The following is a 24,494-nucleotide window of genomic DNA, read 5'->3' on the forward strand; positions in this document are numbered from 1 at the left end:
TAAAACCTCCTTCTACACTGTATGTTTCATCTCTCCAATAACCTCATACTGCTTCACCTACCAGGGTAAAACAAGACAGAAGGAAAACCCAGGGCGCGGTTAAGTAGAGGAACTGATTGGTTTCACATGTTTGCAGTTTGGCTCTGATTACAACTGGAGACAGGTGTGGCTGTTCTGCTGCAAGTCTAGAAGTTTCCCCTGAGCTGTCCGTGGTCCTGCCTCTGGGGAATACTTCACATTGCTGTCCGTGGTCCTGGCAGCCAAAAACAAAGAAACCTCGCAGGCACATAACAGCCATCCACAACACAACCACCGAAACCCCTACAATATGTATTAATACTAGGTGTTTTAAATCCCTTGCACTTCTAGAGGCCTAAACAAAGAGTTCCATACTGGCTGTGAGCAAACACATCAAATGGACATGGGCAAACAGTCAACTGTTAAAAGACTAAAGGTCCTGAAAAGTCAGTCTGAAAATCACTTTTTCTCTCATGGCTAATACCAGGAAGTTTGAAAAGACAGGCTGAGTGGGCGAGGAGCTTATATTCATTAGTTGTTTGAAACACCAATGTCAAACAACTTGGATGCAGTGTTGCAGTAAAATTATTGCACGCTAATTTGGTGATACACAACACTGCAATTCCATCAATGGTGTGTATATATATAACAGGTTTTTAGAAATTATAGAAAACGTATTGCAAATAAAAAACTGATTTACTGATTTAAAAAACAGTATTTTACATAAGTATTCAGACCGTATACTCAGTACTTTGGCAGCGATTACAGACTCAAGTCTTCTTGGGTATGACACTACAAGCTTGGCACACCTGTATTTGGGGAGTTTCTCCCATTCTTTGCCGCAGATCCTCTCAATCTCTGTTAGGTTGGATGGGGAGGGTCGCTGCACAGCTATTTTCAGGTTTCTACAGAGATGTTCGATCGGGTTCAAGTTCGGGTTCTGGCTGGGCCACTCAAGGACATTCAGAGACTTGTCCCGAAGCATCTCCTGCGGTGTCGTGGCTGTGAGATTAGGATCATTGTCCTGTTGGAACCTTAGCTCTGGAGCAGGTTTTCATCAAGGATCTCTCTGTCCTTTGCTCCATTCATATTTTCCTCATCCTGACTAGTCTCAGTCCCTACAGCTGAAAAACATCCCCACAGCATGATGCTGCCATGAACATGCTTCACCGTAGAGATGGTGTGTAATTTCAATTTCAACACAATCCTGTCTCGGAGCTCAACGGACAATGCCTTCGACCTCATGGCTTGGTTTTTGCTCTGACATGCTCTGTCAACTGTGGGACCTTATATAGACAGGCATGTGCCTTTCCAAATCATGTCCAATCAATTGAATTTACCACAGGTGGACTCCAGTCAAGTTGTAAAAATATCTCAAGGATGATCAATGGAAACTGGATGCACCTGAGCTTGAGGTCAATTTTGAGTCTCATAGCAGTCTGAATACTTGTGTAAATAAGGTATTTCTGTTTTTTATTTTATTTTTAGAAATGTGTCATTATGGGGTATTGTGTGAAGATCGATGAGGAAAGACATTTATTTAATCAATTTTAGAATAAGGCTGCAATGTAACAAAATGTGGAAAAAGTGAAGGGGTCTGAATAATTTCCGAATGCACTGTAGCCCATATATCATAATTTTTTCTCTCTTAGTTGTGTAGTTATTGAGTACGATTACATGCACACAATAATGTGATTTTTGTGGATAATCAGAATAATATAATAGTTTAATTAAAACGTTGATGTGCTTTGCAAGAAGAACGATTTCCCTAATAATCTCGTTTACATGGACACATCTAAAATCAGGCTACCTGGTGCAGAGAATCGCCAATCAAAACAAAAGATATTCCACACCGACCATGTTGTTTCTAGTAAGCGTGGACATATAAAGTTTGTATGTAAAAACTACTTCTAAGATGTATACATTCAGTTGTTCCGAACTCACTTCACTCCCGATAAAGAGGGTGAGGTGGCTCATCGGCTGTTGCACTTGCACACATCAAATACACCGCTGGAACACCGATTAAGGTGTTAGGTCCTAATAACTTGAACGATTGCTCAGAAAACCAGGTGTTTTAATTGGCATATGCTTACTTCGATTTTAACCTTAACGCTTAAGATAAGTAGAGTGTTTACATGAGTATTGCATATTCTGCCTTCTGCAATAATCACTAATATCACATTACTGTGCATGCTACTCAGACTGGATATTATAATTATTACTTTTTTGACAAACCGAAACCCTTCAAGCCTTCCGTTTCGAATGATGCTGACATTTCCCACAGGCGAACCTATTTCACATCAAATCTCCCAAACCGGTGAAGAGGAAAAGCTGAATCAAATGAAAGCTCTTGCGCCTCCCTCCCTCACCAGTGTAATAAAGCTGTTGTGGTTGGTTCTACACTCCCGTGTGCAGTAACGGCCGGTGCTCCTCCAGTGCAGATGCTCTTCACTCTCACCTCTCTAGTGATCTATCATCTCCTGTTTAATAATGAATCCCAACCGAAGCGCATGCAGACAAGAGAGGAGAGGAAGGAAAGCGAGGAGGGGAGAAAGAGCAGAGAATTGAGAAGAGGAAAGAGAGGTGAAACTGGTGAATAAAGAGACCATGCAGTGGTTTAAATCAGTTTATTGAATTCCTTTTTCAAAGGCGTGTGTGTGTACTCTTGCGTGTTAGCACCCTGCCCCTGGGTAGGGTGCTAGGGTGATAAAGCAGCCAGCCCTACGCCTGTCTCTGCAGTAAGGTTTGCGCGTGTGTAGCCACACTGCTCTCTAACAAAGAGCATGTGGTCTGGGAAAGCACAAGTGCCATTTTAATATGGGTGCCTCCCAAATGGAACCCTATATAATGCACTGTTTGACCAGAACCACCACCGACAAGAGGGAGAATGCATTTTATTTTCAAGACACAATGCAGTTATTTTTTCTTAACGTGCATTGTGTTATACACTAAAAAAATCTGTGTTATAAAAAACACAGCGCTGTGTAAATATTGAATAGAACACAAGTTGAGTTATTTGACCCAGCCAGTTGGGCACTTAGTGCCTTCAGAAAGTATTCATACCCCTTGACTTATTCCATATTTTGTTGTATTACAGCATGAATTTACTCGGGGCGTTGGTCAACACCTGCTGGTCAAAATTGAATGCACCCAAATTATAGATGACCTCTCACACTCCATAGCTGGTGCACCAGGTAACCTTTGTCTTCTACCAAATCAATACCAAAGAAATCAGGTGGTTGTTGTCAATGGGTGTATTAGAGGTGAAGTCAGGTGCAGGAGAGTAGAGTGATGTAAACAGGCGCACTTTTATTTTAGTTCCAAAAACGAGAGCACATAAATCAAACGCGTTCAAAACACTGAACATAACAAAAGTAAAGCGCGTAATATAACACCACAATAACATGAAATAATGACACACAAAACATGGGAAACAGAGGGTTAAATACAAGTAGATTGATTGGGGAAATGAAAACCAGGTGTGAATGGAAGACGACAAGACAAATGGATATAAAAAAGGGAGCAGCGATGGCTAGAAAACCGGTGACGTCGATCGCCGCCCGAACAAGGAGGAGCTGACTTCAGCGGAAGTCGTGACAGTTGTGCGACAAAAATGAAGCTTTGGAAGTCATTGATCATGTGCTTCTGATAGTGATCCAGGCATCGGCACATTACTTTTGACGCATGCCTCCAAGCGTCGGTATCAAACCTAGAAAATGGATCAAATAGATTTATTTTCTCACACATCAACACACAATAGCCCATATTGAAATATGGGTGTGATCATTCTACAGTGGTCCCTGCAGCACACGCTCAAACAAGTGTGATTAAAACACTTCATTAGAATGTCTAGTTACGACTGACTCAGCATTTGAGCTGGACACTTTCACAGAAACATTGTGCACAAATACAGCCTTTACTATCATGACACAAGGCAAGACCCAGATGCAGATGGTTGGAATCTTACAATGTTTAATAATCCAAAAGGAGTAGGCAAGAGAATAGTCATGGACAGGAAAAAAAGGACAAAACTAGATCAGAGTCCAGGAGATACAGAGTTGCAGGAAGGCGGGTACAGAGTCCAGAACAGGCAAGGGTCAAAACCGGGAGGACTAGAAAAAAAGAAAGTCAGGAGTGCAGGGAAGAAAAAAAAAAGTTCCCCTTCACCCCTAGGGACGCCACCTGGCATCCTACCTGGGTGCATACCTGGTTGACCGGGGTGTCAGCGGTGGAAGTCGGTGAGGAGGGCTGGATCCAGGATGTGTCTAGCCGGAACCCAGCACCTCTTCCGGGCCATAACCCTCCCAGTCAACCAGGTACTGGAAACCCCTGCATGTGGTCGAACACCCAGGAGACATTTTACAATGTGTAGGCCGGATGGCCATCAATGACACGGGGAGGGGGGTGGGCCTGGGGACAGAAGACAAATAACTGAGACATGGGCTTAATCTTAGACACATGGAAAGTAGGGTGAATACGGAGGTTATGGGGTAACACAAGATGGACAGCAGTGGAACTCAGGACTCTGCAGATGGGAAAAGGACCAATGAAACAGTTTGCGGGACTCTACCCAAAGGGGCAGGTCCCATGTGGACAGCCATACCCTCTGCCCAATGCGGTAGCGGGGAGCTGGGGTCCGGCGACAGTCCGCTTGTCGGCGATACCTGGAGGAGTTCTTGAGAATAGCCGCCCTGGTTCTTCTCCAGGAACGTCGACAACCATGGACAAACATCTGGGCCGAGGGTATGCTGACATCCTGTTCTTCTTCCGGGAAGAGGGGAGTCTGATACCCCATTGGAGCACTCAAATGGAGGGAGTCCTGTGGCCGAACAGGGAAGGGTGATCCAGGCATACGTCACCCAATCTGGTTGTCGGCTCCAGGAAGTGGGAGTGGTTGAGACCAGGCATCTCAGGGTGGTTTCCAGGTCTTGGTTGGCTCGCTCCGACTGACCGTTAGTTTGGGGATGGAATCTGGATGACAGGCTGGCCGACGACCCGGCCGGCGACCCAATAAGGGTGCAGAATGCCTTCCAGAACTGAGACGAGAACCCCGATCGGAGACCAAGTCTCCATGGATCTGCACCATAAGCTGGGCCGCCTCCTTGGCAGAAGGTAGTTTGAGGAGGTGGCTGAAATGGGCAGCCTTACAGAACCGGTCGACTACCGTCAGAATGACAGTGTTGACATCAGACAGAGGGATCCCAGTGGCAAAGTCCAGAGATATGAGACCAGGGACAATGAGGGACTGGTAGTGGCTGCAGTAGGCCAGAAAGAGCTTGCCGTGGAATCTTGTTCTGAGCACACACTGCATGTGGCAACAAAGGCAGAGACGTTAGGAACCATGGTGGTCCACCAGAAACGTTGTCAGAGGAAGACTAGTGTACGGCGGGACCCTGGATGACAGGTCAGCCTGGAGGAATGAGCCCATTCCAGGATCCGGGAACGGACTGGGTTAGGGACAAACAGCCGGTTAGCTGGGCCCCCTTCTGGTCCAGGCTGGGAGCTTTGCGCCTTATGAACCAGGTTCTCAATACCCTAATTCACAGTGGCAGCAAGGCATGAGGTAGGGAGAATGGTTGAGGGTGTGGCAGAGGAACTGTATAGGTGGGAGAGAGTGTCAGACTTCACATTCTTTGACCCTGGGCGGTAGGAAATGGTGAAGTTGAATCTGGTAAGCAGGAGAGCCCACCGAACCTGCCTGGAGTTGAGGCGCTTGGCTGTACTGAGATTCCAAGTTTTTATGGTCGGTCTAGACCAAACATGTCTGTTCTACGCATTCCAGCCACTCTTCCAACACCACCTTAACCGCCAGGAGTTCTCAATTGCCTACATCGTAGTTCCTCTCTGCAGGATTGTGACGATGGGATAGGAAGGCACAGAGATGAAGCTTCTGGTCCTGGGCAGATCGCTGGGACAGGAAGGCCCCCACACCAACATCCGAAGCATCAACTTCCGCCACAAGGCAATCGAATGGATGAGGATGGGTGCTGTTGTGAACCAATGCTTCAGGCTCACAAAGGCTTTGTCGACAGCTGGAGACCATTTGAACAGTATCTTGGGAGAGTTGAGTGCTGAGAGGGGGGCCGCCAGGGTGCTGTAGTCCCAAATGAAACGGCGGTAGAAGTTTACATAATCAAGAAACCGTTGCAACTGCACCCTGGATGTTTGTTGAGGCCAATCAACCACTGCTTTGACCTTTCTAGGATCCATCTGAACATTGCCCTCAGCAGTGACATATCCCAGACAGTTGATAGTAGAGCGGTGTAACTCACACTTCTCGGCTTTCACGAACAGTTGGTTCTCCAGGAGGCACTGAATGACCTGTCTGACATGAAGAACATGTTCTTGTGCAGATCGGGGGAAGAAGAAAAAACAGGATGTCATCAAGGTACACGAACACAAACCGGTTTAGCATGTCCCGAAGCACATCATTGACCAAAACCTGAAAAACAGAAGGGGCGTTGGGGAGTCCAAATGGCACGACCTCGTACTCATGTCTACTGGCTGTGTTGAAGGCTGTCTTCCACTCATCCCCCCCCCCCCGCATATCCAAACCAGGTGGCAGGCATTTTGAATATCCAACTTGGAAAATATGGTGGCCTCCTGGAGAGGTTCAAATGCTGAGGAGAGGGGTAGGGGGTAATGATTCTTGACAGCAATGTCATTAAGTCCATGGTAGTCAATGCACGGACACAGGGTCTTGTCCTTCTCCAAAAAGAAAAACCCTGCGCCGGCAGTAGTTGCAGACAAACGGACGGCCCCAGTGGCCAGAGACTCCTTTATGTATTCCTCCATAGCTTTGGTCTCTGGTCCGGACAGAGAATACAACTGACCCCGAGGTGGTATAGTGCCTGGGAGAAGATCAATGGCACAGTCATAAGGACGGTGCGGGGGAAGGGAAGCAGCATATGCCTTACTGAAGAACTCCGAGAGGTAATGGTACTCAGTGGGAATGGCATCCACAGTCTTGCTAACGTCCTGAGGAAGATGACTTGGGGAAGGCTGTGCTGCTTGAAGGCAGTGGGAATGGCAAAATGGGCTCCAACCCAGGATGGAGCTCGTGGTCCAGTCAATCACAGGATTGTGTTTTTGTAGCCAGGAAAATCCCAAAACAACTGGAACATGGAGAAATGCAATGAGGAGGAACCGTGGTCTCACTGTGGTTACCAGAAACCCGGAATTGAACAGGCACTATGGGCGACTTCCCCTATAGTGCAGCTGTCCAGTGGCCTAGCATCCATTGGCACAGAGAGAGGCTGAGTGGGAATACCAAGCTCTGAATCTATCTTGGCTTCCATAAGACATTCATCAGCTCCAGAGTCAATGAGCACTTGGAGAGACTTGGATTGGTCTCCCCACAGCAAAAGCACAAAAAAGGGTGTGCGGGTGATGGGAATTATGGAATTCCCAGTCTGACTCACCATAGTGCTGGTACCCACTAAGGACAAGGTTTTCCCAGTAGGGCAGGAAACAAAATGTCCTGCCCCTCCACAGTACAGACAAGCATTACTGTTCATCCTCCGTGAGCATTTCCCAACTGACAACCCAACTGCATAGGCTCAGGAGTATCCAACTCACTTCGAATCCTCTTGTAAAAGCTGCCTTCAGAAACGTCCGTATTACCTCGAAGGTGAACGAGCCATAGCAGGTGCCCGAGTGTGTCCGAGACCAGACCTCAGTCCTACGTCCATTGATTTTGATGGTTAGGGCAATAAGGGAGTCGAGTCCACCGGTAATTCCCGAGCAGCTAACTCATCCTTTACATCCTTAGATAATCCTTGCAGAAATGTATCAAAAATAGACTCTGGATTCCAAACACTCTCGGCGACCAACGTGCAAAAATCAACCGCGTAGTCTGCCACACTAAGGGAGTTTTGATGTAAGTCAAGCTGTTTACTGGCCGCCTTTCTCCCAGATACCTTTCTCACCTCTGCCATAAATTCCTCCAGATGACCACAAATGGCAGATTGTTGCTCCCAAACTGCCGTATCCCAGGAGAGCGCCCTTCCCGACATTAGAGTAATAATATACGCCATCTTTGATCAGTCTGAAGGAAACTAGGAAATAAGCAAGCACTGAGAAAGAAAACCTCGGCAGGCACCAGGATTCACCAAATATCGCTCTGGAGGTGGTAAGAGGGGTTATTGGAGAGCCGGGATAGGCTGTACCAACTCACCAAAGATAGGGGGAAAAAAATTACTGGGTGATTGTTTTTTTCCCCAGAGGTGGCAGGCAGCCTCTGATCTAACATGGTCATGGCATTCCGTCAAGGAACTGAGCCCTTCCAAAAGGCCCTGTAACAACTCCTCATGTCTCCTAATGGTGGCTCCCTGCAGGGAGACAGTGGGCAGAGCTGGTCCAAGTCTGCTGGGTCTGTCATGGCCAGTTCGTACTATCATGACACAAGGTGAGACCCAAATGCAGATGGTTGGAGTCTTACAAAGTTGAATAATCCAAAAGGAAAACCAGATCAGAGTCCGGGAGGTACAGAGTTGCAGAAAGGCTCGTGGTCAAGGCAGGCAGAATGGTCAGGTAGGTGGGTACAGAGTTGCAGAAAGGCTCGTGGTCAAGGCAGGCAGAATGGTCAGGCAGAAAAACTAGAAAAAAAGAGAATAGCAAAGGCAGGCGTATGGGAAAAAAACGCTGGTTGACTTAGAACAAACAAGACAAACTGGCACAGAGAGATAGAAAACACAGGGATATATACACTGGGGAAAACAAGTGTCACCTGGAGGGGGTGGAGACACCCTGACAGGTGAAATTGATCAGGGTGTGACACTTTACAATGTTATGTCCTCAATGTGAGCAGTATATTTTTGGATGCAATGATCAGACAATCACAGAAGTAGCAACAGCATAAAACAATTCTCATCCAAATCGAAAAATGTTGGCAACATTAGTTCTAGCGGTAACTGAGTAAAGTGTGAGCTAACAGAAGAGGTCAGATTTAGTCAATTCTCTGCTGATACAAACCATAATACGAATTAGCTAATAGTGATTACTACTTACAATTCATAACATCATGGGTGAGCTTACTGGTGATCTAAATAATTGAGTAAATCACTTTAATTGAGTAAATAAAGAAATTATTATCCACACAAACCATTATACGCTGCACCGGCAGGATAGAACAGTGGCGTCTGGTAAGACAAGGGACGGCGAACTATCTATTTTTATAAATAACAGCTAGTGCACGATATCTAAGTCTCGATCTATTGCCGCCTGAGGTAGAGTATCTCATGATAAGCGGCAGGGTAGCCTAGTGGTTAGAGTGGTTGCAAGTTCAAATCCCCGAGCTGACAAGGTACAAATCTGTCGTTCTGCCCCTGAACAGGCAGTTAACCCACTGTTCCTAGGCCGTCATTGAAAATAAGAATTTGTTCTTAACTGACTTGCCTAGTTAAATAAAGGTTTAAAAAAAAGCTGTAGACCACACTATCTACCTAGAGAGTTTTCATCTGTATTTTTCATAGCTGTTTTACATACCACCACAGTCAGAGGCTGGCACTAAGACAGCATTGAATGAGCTGTATTCCACTATAAGCAAACAAGAAGACACTCACCCAGAGGCGGCACTCCTAGTAGACTTAAATCCATTGTACCAAATTTCTATCAGCATGTGCAACCTTAGGAAAAAACCTCTGGACCACCTTTTCTACACACACAGAGACACATACAAAGCTCTCCCTCGCTCTCCATTTGGCAATTCTGACCATAATTCTATCCTCTTGATTCCCGTTTACAAGCAAAAATTAAAGCAGGAAGCTCCAGTGACTAGATCAATAAAAGAAAGTGGTCAGATGAAGCAGATACTAAACTACAGGACTGTTTTTCTAGCACAGACTAGAATGTGTTCCGGGATTCCTCCAATGGCATTGAGGAGTACACCACATAAGTCACTGGCTTTATCAATAAGTGCATCGATGACATAATCCCCATAGTGACAGTACGTACATACCCCATCTAGAAGCCATGGATTACAGGCAACATCTGCACTGAGCTAAAGGCTAGAGTTGCTGCTTTCAAGGAGTGGGACTCTAACCCGGAAGCTTAAAAGAAATCACGGTATGCCCTCCGACAAGCAATCAAACAGGAAAATCGTAAAATCGTACTACACCAGCTCTGACGCTCATATGATGTGGCAGAGCTTGAAAACCGTTACAGACTACAAAGGGAAGCAGAGCCGAGAGCTGCCCAGTGACACAAGCCTACCAGACGAGCTAAACTACTTATATAATCACTTTGAGGCAAATAACACTGAAACATGCATGAGAGCACCAGCACCACACAGACGACTGTGTGATCCCTCTCTCCACAGCCGATGTGAGTAAGACCTTTAAACAGGTCAACATTCACAAGGCTGCAGGGCCAGACGGATTACCAGGACGTGTACTCCGAGCATGCGCTGACCAACTGGCAAGTGTCTTCACTGACCTTTTCAACCTCTCCGTCTGAGTCTGTAGTACCAACATTTTTAAGCAGTCCACCATAGTGCCTGTGCCCAAAAACATTAAGTTAACCTGCCGAAATGACTACCGACCCGTAGCACTCACGTCTGTAGCTATGAAATCCTTTGAAAGGCTGATCATGGCTCACATCAACACCATTATCCCAGAAACCCTAGACCCACTCCAATTTGCATAATGCCCCAACGGATACACAGATGATGCAATCTCTATTGCACTCCACACTGCCCTTTCCCACTTGGACAAAAGGAACACCTATGTGAGAATGCTATTAATTGACTATAGCTCAGCATTCAACACCATAGTGCCCTCAAAGCTCATCAATAAGCTAAGGACCCTGGGACTAAACACCTTCCTCTGCAACTGGATCCTGGACTTCCTGACGGGTCGCCCCCAGGTGGTAAGGGTAGGTAACAACACATCCGCAATGCTGATCCTCAACACAGGGGCCACTCAGGGATGCGTGCTAAGTCCTCCCTGTTCACTCATGACTGCACGGCCAGGCACGACTCCAACACTATCATTAAGTTTGCAGACGACACAACAGTGGTATGCCTGATCACCGACAACGAAAGACAGCCTATAGGGAGGAGGTCAGAGACCTGGCCGGGTGGTGCCAGGACAACAACCTCTCCCTCAATGTGATCAAAACAAAGGAGATGATTGTGGAATACGTTCCCATCGACGGGGCTGTAGTGGAGCAGGGTGAGAGTTTCAAGTTCCTAGGTGTCCACATCACCAGCAAATTCACATGGTCCAAACACACCAAGACAGTTGTGAAGAGGGAACGACAAAACCTATTCCCCCTCAGGAGACTGAAAAGATTTGGCATGGGTCCTCAGATACTCAAAAGGTTATACAGCTGCACCATCGAGAGCATCCTGCCTGGTTGCATCACTGCTTGGTATGGCAACTGCTTGGCCTCCGATCACAAGGCACTACAGGAGGGTAGTGCGAATGGCCCAGTACATCACTGGGGCCAAGTTTCCTGACATCCAGGACCTCAATACCAAGCGGTGTCAGAGGAAGGCCCTAAAAATTGTCAAAGACCCTAGCCACCCTAGTCATAGACTGGTCTCTCTGCTACCACACGGCAAGTCGTACCAGACCACCAAGTCTAGGTCCAAGAGGCTACTAAACAGCTTTTACCCCCAAGCCATAAAACTCCTGAACACCTAATCAAATGATTACCCAGACTATTTTCTTTGACCCCTTCTTTTACACCACTGCTACTCTCTGTTGTTATCATCTATGCATCTATGCATAGTCACTTTAACTTTAATAACTCTACCTACATGTACATATTACCTCAACTAACTGGTGCCCCCCTGTATATAGTCTCACTAACTACTGCTGCTGTTTAATTACTCGTTATTTTTATTTCTTATTCTTATTTTTTTTTAATTAATTGTTGGTCAGGGGCTCGTAAGTAAGCATTTTACTGTAAGGTCTACCTACACCTGTTGTATTCGGCGCATGTGACTAATACAATTTGATTTGAATATAATGTGAAGAAATAGTTATAGTTTATCAACAATTTAAGCTAAATGTTCTGATCTGTTGCGTCAGACTCATTGTCTAAAATAGTTTTTGGGATGCTAGTGGTTGTATTAATTTGGGATCTATCGCATCCCACAACTGTCCCAGACCATATTTGGAATATTTATTTCTCACACAGAATAGAATAGGTCAATAGTTTTTGTACTATGGGGGACAGTAAGATTGACATAGAATAGTTATTTTGCTGTATTTTTGTTGGCTGACAAAGAAAATGTGTTATTCCAATATGTTCAATATGCACCTCGGAATTTAATTAGTACGCATGCAGTTGCATCCCCAATGTGTCTATCTTCACTTGTAGCCTGTGAGAAAGACCAGATCAGGTGACAGAGGGCCATGTGAGTGAGATGTGCTTTGGAGCATGCAGCACACAGGGAGAAAGGAGTTCAGCCACTGGCAGCAAAAGGCATGCATTTTTATAGGGGGCTTTAAAATTGTGAATGACTTTGTCAAATTGTGAACGAGAGACTGATGAAGTGTGTACAGCCTGCATTAAAAAAAACAAAGCAGAGCTCACGCCTTTCATGCAACTTTTTTCAAATCATCATTAGAGTCACATCAATCAGCCTTAGAATGTATTAAAAATCAAAACATATAGCCCAATAATTGGGACCACAACTGGAGTAACATAACTAACTAAATTAAGCACATAGGAGTACCTGTTTCTTTGTTAACAGCTGAACATAGAATAGCCGCACATGTGCACTCCCTCAAATGGTTTGGAGAAAATTGCCTTTCTAATGTTTTCAGCTTTGTTCAATTGTATTCTTCATACTATAAAATACTATCAAATAATGCCATGGAATTCTCAGCGAATCTTGTCTGCTATATAAACTAGTGTAGCCCACAGCCATATGTCATAGCCAGATCAGGATCTAACATAAGGACAACTCAGGGTTTAAGCCATTTTATGTATAATTTCAGCAAAGCGCACACGGCAGTAGGCTATAAGCAACAAGTGAAATGATTACTGAACAAGTTTTTTTTTAATTGGACGTATACAGTTCCATTATGCAATTATATTGACAATATCACACACACCTCCCCACTCCCTCATCCTCCCTACTCCCTCTCCCTCCTTGCTAGAATACAAAAGCTGTCCTCAATCTTCGGCAAAGAAAGACATCTAGTTCCATGTTGGCAAGTTATAGTATGTTCAATACTTTGTGTGTGTGTGTATGTGGTTTCTTAGAATACAGAATAAAGCGGGATTATTATCAAATAAAATAATATACCAGGATATAGCATTAAAACAATACTACAATGAAGTAGCACAGTAACTGAAGGGCTCCACAAGAACTCCACATGGGGCAGGGCAGAGCTAAGCTAATCATGCCAAATTAATACACAGGCCAGTGCAATGGTCATGATAATGCCAGGACAGCTTCAAAGGATACAACACAAGCTAATACTTATTTGATTCCATTAGCATTTGCATTGTTTTGCAGAATTAATAGAAACATGTAACTACATAAGCACAATTAGGTATAATAATATAGTAGTTATTAGAAAGGCAAACAACAATGAAGGAAATGCCGGAGCCAGCTGGAAAATGTGTCAGGGGAGAAAAGTACGGAGAGATTCTGTTCTGACTGGAGATGTACAAATGTCTGCATACTTAACCTGAAGAAACACTGGGAGAGTGTTTGGGCTCTCTTCGAAGAGAGAAGTTTGTCCAGCTCATCGAGCCTTACATTAGCATATCATGTCTCAAACTTACATCGTCTGCTGCAGTGAAATGGGCAACTTCTATGTGAATTAATGAGGAGGCTGAGGACACCTCATTTCAAACTTTTCTTAGAAAATCATGTCAATTTGAAAAATAGCCTCTAGACAATTAGCAGGCAGTGTGTCTTGGTTTGAGGGCAGCAAGGTTTAACTTTCCTGTTGCATAACAATCACATTTTAGAATAGCCAATTCTGACATCATGTGCATGAGAAAACTCACACTGGGGGTACTGTTAGAGAAATTTAGAACTCGGGCATGAAAAGGTGAATAAAAACCCAATAAATGGCTAAATTAACCCATCTTTGGGTTGGGGGTGTAGCTTTCAGATAGATATTTTTGGCCACCCATGAGAGTAAACATTCCTGTTCATTGTAAGTTTGTACATCGAAAATGTATAGTTAACCACAATACAGACTTTAATATCAAATTCATATCATTATTTAAGCTTTGTTAAAGCTACAAAAGTGTCTGTGCTCAACCTTAAAATATGTTGACAAAACAACTGAACAGATAACCTGGAATGACACAGGTGGCCAAAAATAACTATCTGAAAGCCACTCCCCTACTAACCCATGTCTCCAATCTTCTGTTCTGACCCAGTGGTTCATAGCTCAATTTCCCAGAATCAACACCCCAACCTAGCTATTTTTAAGTTTACCAAACAACCCAGCATTTTTCTGCTATACAGACACAAATCCTCTGGATCCCTCTCTTATGCAATGAGCCAACAGTAAAGTCCTCTTCCATTTTACTTTTAAGCTGACACTGGTTTATAAACATTACACTTTTTGTTTTTGGGCAATGATGTGCATGTGTGTGTGCCTGTGTTTATGCTTGCTTTTGTTCCCTGTGTGTGTGAAAATATAGTTTGTCTCTCCATCTTTTTCTTCCTGTGTGTTTCTCTCTCCCTGACCTATCCAATAACTCTGTCCAGAAAGTTCGCTGTTTATTAACTCAGTCCATTTCTTTATTTTTCTTTCTTTCTTTCTTTCTTTCTTTCTTTCTTTCTTTCTTTCTTTCTTTCTTTCTTTCTTTCTTTCTTTCTTTCTTTCTTTCTTTCTTTCTTTCTTTCTTTCTGTCTGTCTGTCTGTCTGTCTGTCTGTCTGTCTGTCTGTCTGTCTGTCTGTCTCTCTTTCACTGTCTCTCTCTCATTTTTTACATTATTTTCTATAATATATTGTATGACATCACATTTGATGTATTTCTGCATATGAACCAAGACATTTATCTATCATGTATTTCTATCTCCATAGAAACCAAACCAGGAACTGGCTTGTGTAAGCAGCAGGGAACCATTGCTCTTTTTGGCAACGTGGTGTACAGCGGCCTGCTCAACGAACATATCTGGCATTTCGGGATACCCATCGTCACCAGACTGGTGAGTTTTGGGGAGTCCTCCCTTCGTCTCTGTCTATCGTCACTTACTGTGCTGTGATTGATCTCTGCTCCATCGTGGATGGTTGTTCTGTGCCACTGCTATGTTTAAAAAAAAACTGCAGTCTTGAACATGTCAGACACACTGTAAACCCCAAGGCATTTTTAGCTCAAATACTTCTAGTAAAGTGAACTCAAAGTCAAGTCCTCACACTGATCTAATCCTGGCAGTAATTATGAATGCAGGTTGCGGGTGATTACAAGTTCCAACTTTTGGAAATCCTAACTCTGGCTAAATTCCAAATATAATTACACATCACTTTGCAAGCCAACATAATGTGACTTGCAGTTAGGGTTGCAAAATTCTGATACGTTTTCCAGAAATCCCGGAAATCCTATTTTTTTTTACCATAAAATTACTGGAATTCTGCAACCCTTATGTTCAGCCCTGATGTAGCCTGTAAACCATGAGTTTCAGGACATTGCATTAGAGTAAAGCTAGGACTCAAAATAAGGCCTCATGAGATATGTATTGTTGGTGTTTCCTTTATTTTTGGCAGTTAATTATATGTGCTTGTGATAAAACCTAATCCACAGTTATTTTTTTACTATTGACACTCTGTGGCTAAATTATGCTCTCTAGTGTTTGATACATTTTTTAAATAATAGTTGTCAAAAAAAATGCCTCTTGGGCCCGCTACAGGCTTGGGTGCAAAGGCAGCAGCACCTGAAAAGGCGTCCTCATGCTTCCCTTATTATGATAACATTTTGTGAAGTTTTAGTCTTCGGCAAGAGTTTTTTCGGCTGTTCATGCACACACATTTTTTTCTCAAGGCAAGCCTAAGTTCTACACCCCTTCGTCATTCATTGGTCAACAGTAAGAATTATTTGTTGTCATTCATCGATAGACGATTCATCGACAGAAGATCTCCTCTGCAAAAAATGTCAAAATTAATTACAGATTTCTTAAATTATCTTAGATTCATTCTGACTACTTTGTGGAAGTGTATACTGGCTACGGCGTCTCAAGATGGACAAACAGTATTATTGACGCGTTTCTCTTTTTTCAAACCGAAGGTCTTATAGTTAAGGGAGTATGCGAGAATACTCAGCCGAATACTCAGGATTCCACACCCTAATAGGGATAAATTTTTTAAATCATATCACAATCACTTTTACCATTTGAATGTAGACCCGAATTAATACAATACTTTTTTGTAGTAATTTTTCTAACATATATTTGATTAAAATATGCAAACGAGGCAATACCTCACTAAATGTGTATTTGCATACCATGCAAATTTATTTTTCTGGACATTGGATGAAGTCAGCCTAAATACACTACATGACCAAAAGTATGTGGACACCTGCTCGTCGAACATCTCATTCCAAAATCATGGACATTAATATGGAGTTGGTCACCCTTTGCTGCTATAACAGCCTCCACTCTTCTGGGAAGGCTTTCCACTAGATGTTGGAACATTGCTGTGGGGACTTGCTTCCATTCAGCCACAAGAGCATTAGTGAGGTCGGGCACTGATGTTGGGCGATTAGGCCTGTCTCACAGTCGGCGTTCCAAATCATCCAAAAGGTGTTTAATGGGGTTGAGCTCAGGGCTCTGTGCAGGCCAGTCAAGTTCTTCCAAACCGATCCTGACAAGCCATCTCTGAATGGACCTCGCTTTGTGCATGGGGGCATTAAGATTTCCCTTCACTGGAACTGAAGGGGTAGCCCGAACCATGAAAAACAGACCCAGACCATTATTCCTCCTCCACCAAACTTGACAGTTTTCACTATGCATATTGGGACAGTTAGCATTTTCCTGGCATCTGCCAAATCCAGATTTATCCGTCGGACTGCCAGTTTCCAATGCTCCAGAGTCCAATTGAGGCAAGCTTTACACCACTCCAGCCGACGATTGGCATTGCGCATGGTGATCTTAGGTTTGTGTGCGGCTGCTCGGCCATGGAAACCCATTTAATGCTCCTGATGAACAGTTATTGTGCTGACGTTGCTTCCAGGGGCAGTTTGGTACTCTGTAATGAGTGTTACAACCTAGGAGAGATTATTTTTACGCACTTCAGCACTCAGTGGTCCCGTTGTGTGACCTACCACTTGAGCCTGAGCCATTGTTGCTTCAGAAGTTTCCACTTCACAATAACAGCACTTACATTTGACCGGGGCAGCTCTAGGAGGGCAGAAATTTGACAAACTGACTTGTTGGAAAGGTGTCATCCTATGACGGTGCCACGTTGAAAGTCACTGAGCTCTTCAGTAAGGCCATTCCAATGCCAATGTAAGCCCATTCTTCTGTAAGGCAATTCTACTGCTAATCTCTATGGAGATTGCATGGCTGTGTGCTCAATTTTATACACCTATCAGCAATGTGTGTGGCTGAAATAGCCGAATACACTAATTTGAGGTGTGTCCACATACTTGTGTATATATAGTGTATTTGTGTTTCATTTTGTGAAGACACTCCAGGACCGGGCTTCTCCAGAGCAAATTGTGGATAAATACTTTTCTCATCTTTCAATCTGTAAAATACTATAGACATTTTTTGGCACATTTTTCCCATTTTTTAAAATCCAGGATAAAACATTTACAAAATATTAGCATTTCCTCTGGGCAAGTCTGGATAATATATTCAAGGATAACCACATGCAATTTGGTAAATGCAGATGCTTCTGAAGCTGATAAAATTGTTTTGGCGTGTGGGAAGAGTCTGACTTTCGGGAAATGGCAGTTAGAATTAGAGTACAAAACGACAAACGCCTATTCAGACCCCATCACCATCTCTTCAAAGTATGTTACTAAATGTAGTTCAGTTTGCAATATTCTCTATGAAATGGGCTTTGAAACTATGTGTAATTCAATGTGTTGATCTTTAAAATGATTGATGTATGTCCATGAATGTGGTTCAAATTAAACATTTTGGGTATAAAAAAATAATATTAATAGACCAAAATAACAGCAAATTGGCAGATGCTAAAAAAGAAATTTGGCCTGTGGTGCCTGTCCTTAAGTTTCCTCTAAAGGTTTGAGTAATGACAGCACATTGGGGTCTATAGAGCAGTGTGTAATAGCAATTATTGAAGTTGTATTAATATAATTGTTTGATATAGTGATGCTGTAAATCCAAATAAAAGGGAATTTGTTTGCTGAATATTGAAGTAGAGGAATTGTTTAAAAATCTCAAATTGGGAAAACTAAATTCAACTGAAAGTTGCTGATAATAATGTACATGATGATTGTTTATGAAGTAATATAAGAAACATTACATATCGATTGATTGCACCATCCTTTAAAGGCTACATCACATTTTCATATCAGCTATAGACAGTTATGAGTCTACTTAGAGGGTTTTGATTGAGGCTAGTTTGGTGATATGCTAATTTGCTCTCATGATTTTTTCTGATGTAAGTTGGTTTGACTTTTATACTTTTATTCAATCCAATATATTTCCTCAGAGTTCTGAATATTTAATTGTGAATATTTATATAGCAGCTGATATCATCAAAAATGTTACGAGCTTGGTCCATATTTTATTGATAGAGACATTTGATGGCGCACACTCACACACAAACACATACAGACACACACAGACTCTGACATACACTCTGACAGACTCAGGCACACACACATGCGCCAACACACACACACGTTAAATGATTCAGTGCATGCTACAGCTGTCAAAGCCCAGGGTTGGAGAGGCTGGGTAGAAATGAAATAGATGTCAAACTGAACAGCTGTCCTTGGCATAGCTCATGTTTTAATATTGCAAGGTGTTTGTATAGTGGAGGAATATGACACTGGGCCCAACTCTGCTGGGGCAGTATTCATACTATAACATGTTTGTTTGTTTGTGTGTGTGTGTGTGTGTTCTTGTGTGGGCATGTGCGCGTTTGCACGTCTGCAAATGGATTGTTCATACAACAAGAAGACGTGTAAGAGGACATATTACCTGTAAAATAACCCTGAAGACTTGCCTTGATTGACCATTCGTCCTACAATAGGGAATATAGTCAATGATTAATCAGAGGCAGTTGTTCGGAACCAATGACTAGTCTCTTCTTTCAGAGGACTAAGTAATTAATAACTTAATTGAGGTAATTGAAAACGACTGGAGAATCCTCTCCTCCACTCTACTGCAGAGACAGAGAGAGAGAGGGGGGGGGTATGGGGTGTGCAGAGAGAGAGAGAGAGAGAGCAACAGCCCTGCACTGGCTGCTCTATTTACTTTATTATACACAGAGAACAGATGACAGAGGCAAATGCACTACAAGCTAATGAGTAGGGGTGTGTGTGTATTCATTTGTGTGTGTGGCTGTTGTCAACTACCTTTGCTGTGAAAGCCTGTCTGGTTCCTGACAGTCAAAATAATATTTGGTTTACATAGCTAGGTAGCTAGTCTAAGGGTGACTGCAGCAAATATAATTACAGGTGTTCCCTTTTCATCTTAGCCAAAGATACTTATAGGTTTCCCCTTTCCTCTGTGTCTGGGGTTAGTTGCCAGTTAGCTAGTCTTCAACCAGCATGGAACAAAAGGGGGGAAGGGTCGTTCAAAACCAGGAGTCTGGAACCAAAATCGTTTAGTTTCATAAAATGCTTTATTTCCGACCTGCAAAATAAAGTTCTGAAACCACCCTCCTTTCTGTTTGTTTCTAAACCTCTGAAATCCAATGTTTTTTTTACATTAGCTCGACATTAAATTACTTCACCAATCAGTGCAGAAAGAACGGCTTGCTATGGAGCGGACAAGCCATAGTAGCTTAGGCAGCTGATAGTGTGCTAGATCAGTGCAGATAGTGCTGCCTAGGCTAAAGCTACAGTTGTTTTCATGCGCGATGGACAGACAAGGGCATGAGATACGACTGACATTTTGCTGGTGGGGAGAGAGCAAAAGAGGGTGGAGGAGGCCTGGCATCTTGTTATGACATGCATTATCTGAATTAGGCCCACATAATTATACCTACGAAGGAGCAGCTTCTATGGAGGAACTTTAGAACGTCTTTGAACTTTGGCTTAACGCTAGGTAGCTACCTAACTAGTGTGTGTGTGCAAAGCGGCACCGGAATTAAAAACACTTCTTACCTTTTTGTAGTTAATAAATACAAAGTGAAACGTGATAACCATAACTAGCATTGAGAAAGTTAATACATTATTCTCTAATTAAAAGATCTCTATCTTCTGAATCACGCTTGTAACGTCAATAGGCTACAATAGCCTAAGCTGAAGATGAGGAGAGGGAGGGGCAGGTTGCGTGCACACACAATGGCAAAGAGTGACAGTTTTTGAGTGACAGAGTGGGGGCTTTGGATAGGCGCCTTGTTGTTTTTTGTGAGACTGGAAAAAAATGCCCGGAACGTAAAATAACATTATTAACTGCTTCCATGGTTTTAAAATAATGGTTCTGTTTCCGGAACAGTATTGATAATGTTTTTTCGATTCTGATTCTGTTTTGTTCTTTTCTGTTTTTTGGTTCTGTTTCCTGTACTGGATTCAACCCCTGCTCAAAACTGTCTCAGTCATTTCAACACATGAAAAGACATGTCAAACAGAACATGTATAATCATTCTTGACATCATTGATAGTTATGGTTTATGAATATCGTCTGGCAGTCAATGTTTTGTCTATATTGACACATTTAAAATGACCAAACAGTTGGACAAACAAATCATTTGTGAAACCATGATGTGATGTATGACAGGATTTGGATGTTGCATGACATTTTTATGTTGTTTGAGTTGTTTTATGTTAAAGCAAATTAGCTTGAGATGATTTCACTGCAACACTGCGTCCATGTTGCTTGACATTTAAAGGAACTGGATTAGGATGACGCTGCGGAATCTTTAATATGTAGTATAAATGAATTTAAGACTGCAGTGCCTGATTTCCGGCGCCAGATTTACTGGTTAATAATTATATGTTTACATGACTTATATTGTTTTATTTTATTTTATTGTTTTACAATTCAGAATTTTAAAAAACTGTTCTCGGACACTCAGATGCTTCTCTGTCGAATAAATGGGTCTTTGGCGCCATACGGCGGTCGGCTGCGTCATTACCCATTTTGTCAGGTCCTTAGAAAAACAGCTCTCCAAATCAACTATTTTGCAACACAGACATCCCCGACGTTATTCAAAATATTGCCTTCTTGCTAGATTGATTGATGAATACAGCCACAGCAAAACAGTTCAAAATGTCTTTCAGCTCAAGAGGATTTATGAAACAGAAGTAGAAGGATATTAATGACCCCCTATTTCGACTTAATTCCTGTCCTTTGGGATAAATTATCGTTTAGGTTCCACCTCTGAAGAATGACACAGGATGGATGCCAATACATATTCACAAAATGGGGGGTGGGAACATTGTGGGTGATTCCCACATGGATTGATGCCCTTAGACGAACCATCAAACAGGCAAGGCATCAAAACAGGACTACGATTGAATGCTACTACACTGGCTCTGACGCTCATCGGATGTGGCAGGGCTTGAAAACTATTACGGACTACAAAGGAAAACCCAGGCGCAAGCTGCCCAGTGACGCAAGCCTACCAGACAAACTAAATGCCTTTTATGCTTTCTTTGAGGCAAGCAACACTGAAGCATGCATGAGAGCACCAGCTGTTCCAGACAACTGTGTGATCACGTTCTCCATAGCCGATGTGAACAAGATCTTTAAACAGGTCAACATTCACAAAGCCACTGGGCCAGACTGGTCACTAGGACGTGTACTTAAAGCATAAGAGGACAAAATGGCAAGTGTCTTAACTGACATTTTCAACCTCTCCCTGACCGAGTCTGTAATACCTACATGTTTCAAACAGACACACATAGTCCCTGTGCCAAAGATAACCTGCTTAAATTATTACCGCCCCGTAGCACTCAAGTTGGTAACCATGAAGTGCTTTAAAAGGCTGGTCACATCAACACCATCATGCCGGAAACCCTAGACCCACTCCAATTCGCATACCTCCCCAACAGATCCACAGATCAAATCAAATCAAATTTTATTTGTCACATACACATGGTTAGCAGATGTTAATGCGAGTATAGCGAAATGCTTGTAGGAACGCGAAGTGAGGCGGCCATCTCTGTCGGCGCCGGAAGTAGATGATGCAATCTCTGGACAAAAGGAACACCTATGTGAGAATGCTGTTCATTAACTACAGCTCAGCGTTCAACACCATAGTTCCCTCAAAGCTCATCACTAAGCTAAGGATCCTACCTCTGTAACTGACTAGAACGGTTTGGACTCTAGACACGTTTTTTCTCCGTTCTATTTGGTAGACTTATGCCATGGTTCTCACAGGTAGGGGAAGTGCTACAATGACTTAGCTCACGATGCAAACCGCAAATTATATGTCACAACACCCTGAGGGCATCAGACACGAAACTAAACACCAATACATTATGTAACAACAGCTCAAAATAGATTAACAAGTGTATGACATTGTCTACTGCGGGCACCTTTTCATTATAGGATAGACACTTGTGATTTCAAGCTGCACCAATCAAATCCTTTATTGTAGGGGGAGTGGGGTTACAAAATGCAATCATATCACACATAATTTTACCATTTGTATAAAAAACAAAAACAATATATCGATCTTTTTTATACAGACTAGATCAGAAAGAGGTGAAACTTGACAAATTATCCAAAGGATTATAATAAAATTAGTCCATGGCTCAGGTGTAGGCTACGGTGAAAGCTGTAGCCAGAGATGGAAGAGGAAGCTAGACAGCCCACTCTTTTTTTCCTGTTTTTTTTCTGGATCAATGCAAGTCAATGAACAAAGTAGACCAGACCCAGATGCTTTTGCATTGGTGTCTATGGGAGACCCACCCTGTTAAGTAGACAGGAACTGACTATTTATTTTCAATGGTATACGGCCTGAGTAACTATCTTAATTTATCCACCATCTTTGCTATAGCCAAAGATGATCTATTATGTTGTTCAGTTCAGTCGCGACTCATGAACTTCGCAGGTGTTTCGAATTAATAAATAATACCATGCTGGTGGGTGGTACCATTTAAATAAAACCCAGGCCTGAAATGAAATGTAAGCAAAAAAACTATGTGCACATCATTTCATAGGAAAATACACGTCATTGGCACGAATTTGCACAAAGTGGGCAGTTCAGGTTTGTCACTACAAGGCCAAATATATCATACTTTGACTAAAACAATGACTTATTTACTTAAATAGTTGTGTAATGTCATGGGTAAGCTTTGGCTGTCATCTTTCATTTGAAAAGTGGATTTCTACTGGTGTAGATGCCTCACCAGTCTCAACGTCAACAGTGAATGCTGGATGCTGGCCTTCTGGGCAGAGCTCCTCTATCCAGTGTCTGTGTTCTTTGCAACTCTGCCTAGAAGGCCAGGATCCCGGAGTCGCCACTGTTGACGTTGAGACTGGTGTTTTGCAGGTACTATGTAATGAAGCTGCCAGTTGAGGACTTGTGAGGCATATGTTTCTCAAACTAGACACCCTAATGTACTTGTCCTCTTGCTCAGTTTTGCACCGGGGCCTCCCACTCCTCTTTCTATTCTGGTTAGAGCCAGTTTGCACTGTTCTGTGAAGGGAGTAGTACACAGCGTTGTACGAGATCTTCAATATCTTGGCAATTCCTCGCATGGAATAGCCTTAATTTCTCAAAACAAGAATAGACTGACAAGTTTCAGAACAAAGATATTCCTTTCTGAACATTGTGAGCCTGTAATCGAACCCACAGATGCTGATGCTCCAGATAGTCAACTAGTCTAAAGAAGGCCAGTTTTATTGCTTCTTTAATCAGGACAACAGTTTTCAGCTGTGCTAACATAATTGCAAAAGAGTTTTCTAATGATCAATTAGCCTTTTAAAATGAAACACTTGGATTAGATCAAATCAAATCAAATCAAATGTATTTGTCACATACACATGGTTAGCAGATGTTAATGCGAGTGTAGCGAAATGCTTGTGCTTCTAGTTCCGACAATGCAGTAATAACCAACAAGTAATCTAACTAACAATTCCTAAACTACTGTCTTATACACAGTGTAAGGGGATAAAGAATATGTACATAAGGATATATGAATGAGTGATGGTACAGAGCAGCATAGGCAAGATACAGTAAATGGTATCAAGTACAGTATATACATATAAGATGAGTATGTAAACAAAGTGGCATAGTTAAAGTGGCTAGTGATACATGTATTACATAAGGATGCAGTCGATGATATAGAGTACAGTATATACGTATACATATGAGATGAATAATGTAGGGTATGTAAACATTATATTAGGTAGCATTGTTTAAAGTGGCTAATGATATATTTTACATCATTTCCCATCAATTCCC

At 42.7% G+C, this 24,494-nt stretch overlaps 1 protein-coding gene across 4 annotated transcripts in view; it reads left to right on the forward strand.

Moving 5' to 3' along the window:
* LOC118361047 (RNA binding protein fox-1 homolog 3-like) overlaps nt 1-24,494 on the forward strand; it is an 886,398-nt gene that overhangs the window by 544,901 nt on the left and 317,003 nt on the right. For all 4 annotated transcript variants that reach the window (XM_052473505.1, XM_052473504.1, XM_052473533.1 and 1 more), the window contains one exon: nt 15,027-15,151. In XM_052473505.1, coding sequence (XP_052329465.1) covers nt 15,027-15,151 — 125 coding nt within the window. The remainder of the gene's footprint in view (nt 1-15,026; nt 15,152-24,494) is intronic.

The sequence above is a fragment of the Oncorhynchus keta genome, chromosome 2 (genome assembly GCF_023373465.1).
Source record: "Oncorhynchus keta strain PuntledgeMale-10-30-2019 chromosome 2, Oket_V2, whole genome shotgun sequence".
Taxonomy (NCBI): domain Eukaryota; kingdom Metazoa; phylum Chordata; class Actinopteri; order Salmoniformes; family Salmonidae; genus Oncorhynchus; species Oncorhynchus keta.